This window comes from Myotis brandtii, unplaced genomic scaffold (genome assembly GCF_000412655.1).
Source record: "Myotis brandtii unplaced genomic scaffold, ASM41265v1 scaffold191, whole genome shotgun sequence".
In the NCBI taxonomy this organism is placed as follows: domain Eukaryota; kingdom Metazoa; phylum Chordata; class Mammalia; order Chiroptera; family Vespertilionidae; genus Myotis; species Myotis brandtii.
In genome coordinates, this window is record NW_005357115.1 from 573,395 (window position 1) to 578,231 (window position 4,837).

The following is a 4,837-nucleotide window of genomic DNA, read 5'->3' on the forward strand; positions in this document are numbered from 1 at the left end:
ATGACCAACATTTAAAAAACACAAGTTGATCAAATAATTCCAATTATAAATGATCTTTTGAAATAAGAAACATGGCTCCATTAATCATTCTTCCTTTTTAGTATCTTCTGCCTAATATTTTTCACCAACGAAATTAGGCATTTTTCTTTAGGATCTATAGTTTTCTTCTAAAATAATAAAAGCTGTCTTTCAGTCTTCTGATGACTCAATTTCCTTTTCTTCTTAGATATTCCCCTGAAAGAAGCAGAACATGGTTATTATCTGTGAGCAGCAAATTATCACAATATGATTCATTCATTTATTTATTCCATAAACATTGGTGAGATGCTAGGCACTGTGCTAGGTACTAGAGATACAAGGATGACTGATAGGACCCAGTTCCTCAAGGACTTCCATTGTCTAGCTGGGGAGATAGAGCTATAAAAACATCAATTATATTTCTAGAATCTTCAACAATAAAAAAATTTTAAATAGTCATAATTCTTTACTCCCCAAATTTTCTATAAAGATCATGTATAATTTTGTATAGAGAAAATATAATTTAAAAAACAAGTGAAGGAAATAGAAGTAATGAGACATGTAACTGGCTCTTGAGTGGGAATCAGCTTTATCCATCCTTCACAAGCATCCAACCACTTCCCAAGACAGCCCATCCCTTCCCAGAGCAGTGGTCTTAGTGGCATGATGTCAGCTGCCTCCTTCTAACTAGTACACATTCTTTGGAGGTGTGTGTGTGTGTGTGTGTGTGTGTGTGTGTGTGTGTATGTCTAGGCAAGAATATATAATTTCTAATAAAAAAATTTTAAAAGATCTTCATCCTACAAAATATACCTTCTTTAAATTGAGGTCAATGTTTTAATTGTGTCAGTCCATTACAGTTTGATTCTTCCAGTAGTTTTAATGGCCTATCCTTGAAGCATGTTCACTTCAGTGATGTGCTTTGTTAGTGATGCAACATTATTGTCATAGGCCTTCTAAAGCCTCAAAGGTCTAGCAGATTTGTTCCATATATTATTTGTGATGATTTCTCAGTGCCATTTTTGTGTGATATGCATACACAATAGGAGTATTAAAAATGTGAGAATCTAAAAAAAAAGGGGGGGGAGATATACAGTTTCTGTGATGTCACCTAATTCCTCAATTAATTCTTTAAGACTCAGCTCTCTGGAGCAGTGGTCGCCAACCGGTGGTCCGTGAGGTCCGAAAGCTTGGCAACCGCTGCTCTGGAGCCTTCCCTGATTCTGTTAGGTGGGGATCATTCATTTATTTGTTCATCAAACATGTATTAATCAACTACTCAACATTTGACACCATCTCAGGTACTGGAGAGAGGAAAACGATTACGACACAATTCTTGCCTTCTAGGGGCGCACGGTCTAGGTAAACAAAGAAACAATGGCAGTAATAATAAAGGTCTGCTTAAGCTACATAGCACAGTGGAGAGATGCCTAAGATCTCAGTCTAGGTAAACAAAGAAACAATGGCAGTAATAAGCTACATAGCACAGTGGAGAGATGCCTAAGATCTCACATGGGTCTTCAATAATGATTTTTAGGAATTTGCCAGCTGGATGTGAAGGGGCAGGAACAGAAAAGAAGGCATTTCAGGAAGATAGCGCAGCATGTACAGAGGCACGGAAGGCAGAGACTATATCGTGACCAGCTGTGCTTTCCTAGTTTATCAGGACAGTGCAATGCACACAGCAGACCACTGAGTATTTGTCGAAAGAATGAAGAGAATGCTGCTTTCCTTACTAGTAGAAGTAGAGGCTTCTACTGTTTCAAAAGAATGCTCAAGCAACTCCAAAAATTGCTAGACATTTCAATTTACATTAAAATCTAAACACAATTTATATAATTTATTATGCTCAACTCTCACAGATATAATTTCCCAGTTCTACATTAGATCTGTATTCAAAAATGTATAGACAGGGAAGGAGATTACAGTAGATACCAACAAGCTGCCTGCCAGACTCACAGTAATTTCCTTTTCGGTAAAAGGTCCCTTTATAGGATGGGCCCCCAGGAGCTATATCTCTTGTTTTTTTTTAACCCATGCCTCTCTCCTCCTGAATGATATAAGGGAAAACCATCTGATCCAAGACTGGTCAAATCAGGGTCTTAAATGAAGAAAGTGAGGCTTGACCATGATACAATCCAGGAAAGAAGGCAGATCAAGCCAGGGAAGGAGGGACAGAACGAACCTGACCCTCTCAGGAGAGACCAGAGGAAGGTTCTAGTAGCGTTCCCATCCCTGGAATCTGTTCCCTGTTCCTGGGCTCATCCTTCCAGTGGTTCTAGAAGTATCCTCCGTCTCCTTCCAATCAATTCCTACTTTCTGTCCCAGCCGACTTGGCCTCTGTCACTTGCAGTCAGAAGACTCGATTACCTTAGGGAGCAAAGACAGGCACCGGGACACACACTTACCCAGCTTCTCCGTGGCTTCCACACAGACACTGGGATACATGCCCTCAGTGTAAGTCGCCACCAGAAGATACAGACCGGTCTTCACGACAATCACACCAGTGTTTTCCTGTGTGAGAATAAAATTGAATGCCCTACTTTTGTTTCTAATCACAGGACTAGCAGTTACACTCCAGCCATATTTTTCACCATTTCCTGACTTCCATATATCATTCATACATTTGTTTTTGGACTCTCTACTCTGCTCCACTAAGTTACTCAAAGAGTTTAAGACTGTTGTAACAACAGCATGGGTATTTTGAAAAAGTCCCCCAACTGATTGTAATATATCCCTATCCCAATGAGAAAGGTGACACTTTGGAGCTGGACAGCTCTGGCTTGAATCCCAGCACGTCCATTTTCTGCTGCATGACCATGAAAGAGTCATCTAACCTTGCTTAGCCTCAGCTTCCTCATCTGTAAAATGAGGCTACCTAGCTCATAATGTGGATGAAGCGTGTCTAATCCATAATATACGGCTTCCAGTGAATGTGAATTCATCTTCTTAGTTCAAGCAACTCCAAAAACGTTTAGAAATTTCAATTTACATTAAAATCTAATCTCAAACACAATTTATACCACTTATTAAGCTCAACTTTATAGGCAACAGAAAGTCAAGAGAGGTTTTAAGCACAGGGTTATGTCAGTTTTTGTTTTGTTTTTAAGGAGATTGTACAACACAAAGAATGGACTGTAGTGGAGAGAGACAAGTCAGGCAAGGTTTAGTTGATAGATTTGGGAACAAACGTCTCTCAAAACCGGGCTCCCTGTTAGTACTTTCTTTTGCATAAGCTCTCGGGGCACTAGACTGCTGTCTCAAACATTGCAAACACCACCATTGCCATAATGGGCTAAGTCTGCCGTACAGACAGGATCAGAGGAGACACAGAAATTTGAAGTCAAATTCTTTTCTTAAGGTTTTTGCTCAGCTGTTTTCAAACCTTCAATACTCACATTCTTAGCATAAAGAGAATACTCATCTGCCCGGACACATTTGTAGTCCTTGTCCATGAAATACAGTCCTTCTCTTCGGGCTTGCAGCGGGTTCTTGGCGAATCCATTCACAAGGGTCCGGACGTCACTGGGCATCACCTGCAGAGGTTAAATAGACTGGGAGTCAGCAAACTATGGCAGGCTGGCCACAGTTGGCCAACTACCTGTTTTTGTATTCCTGCAAGCTAAGAATGGTTCTTTATGGTTTTAAGTTATGTGTAGGGGTGGGGGTGGGGTGGTGAGGGGAATCAAAAGAATACTATTTTGTGATGGGTAAAAATTACATGAAAATAAAATTTCAGTGTCCATAAAGTTTTATGGGAATATAGTCACACACATTCTTTCACATATTGTCTATGGCTGCTTCCCATGACAACTGCAGCGGAGTGTGTAGTTGCGACACAAATCATAAGGCCTGGAAACCTAAAATGTTTACTATGGCTCTTCATAGAAAGTTTGTTTAAAACTCTTACACCCAAACTTGTGTGTTTTTTAAAACTCTATCCCCAAACTTGTTTTTCTTACAGTAAACCCTGGTGATGCTACACACAGGCTCCGCTCCTGGAGTTGGATGAGGGCCGCGCTGTCCACATGCTTGGTGCCCAGGAGGGAATCTAACAGTAAGTTCTGCAAATGGCTCATGCTCACTCAGCTCTGGCTAGCTTTAAACAACCTGCGAACACAAATCTCCCTAAGCTATTCTGGACAGTTTTAGCACCAGTATGTGTTCTCTGAAAAGATGAAGAGTGAGCCCCGGCCGGGTAGCTCAATGGGTAGAGCATCGTCCCTACAGCCAAGGTGGTGGGATTCCATACAGGAAGACAACCAATGAATGCATAAATAAGTGGAACAAGTCTCTCTCTCTCTCTCTCTCTCCCCCATCCCTCTCTCAAATCAATAAATAATATTTTTTATTTTAAAAATGAAAAGATGAAGAGTGAAAGTGGCAGTCCATCATCTAGTGTCCGCCCAAACTCCAAGAGTAAAATAGAATCACAGAATCGTAGGAAATCGCCGTTCACACAGAGCAGGGGATGCAGCGGGCTTAGAAAATCAGAGCTCGTAGTTCTCTAGCTATGTCAGTGGTTTCCATCAGAATCATCTGGGATCAAGACACAAAAAGCAAACACCTGCTGGGAGGGGAACCACTGAACCAGGCAAACAAGGCTAAAGGATCTGCGGGTCCTGAGTCCTCGCATTCCCTTCCCGCTGACCAGCACCAGGGCACCTTTAAGGTACTTAAATCACATTTTCCTCACAAGTCACCAAGTCTTCCCGGTCCTCATCGGGCCAACCTCCACCAACACTCGTCCTTCCGCGGGGACTGAGGATCCCGGGTGGGGGTGGGCGGTAGGGTTCCCGGGACTGAGGGCGATTGAGGG

General features: G+C 41.7%; 1 protein-coding gene across 1 annotated transcript; it reads right to left on the reverse strand.

Moving 5' to 3' along the window:
• Positions 1–205: 205 nt before the first annotated feature.
• On the reverse strand, positions 206–4,097 carry PFN4 (profilin family, member 4). The gene is made up of 4 exons (XM_005864718.1): positions 3,981–4,097; positions 3,417–3,554; positions 2,427–2,532; positions 206–234 (listed from the first exon to the last, which is right to left on the reverse strand). The coding sequence occupies exons 1-4, from the start codon at positions 4,095–4,097 to the stop codon at positions 206–208; spliced, it is 390 nt and encodes a 129-aa protein (XP_005864780.1).
• Between the last annotated feature and the right edge of the window lie 740 nt (positions 4,098–4,837).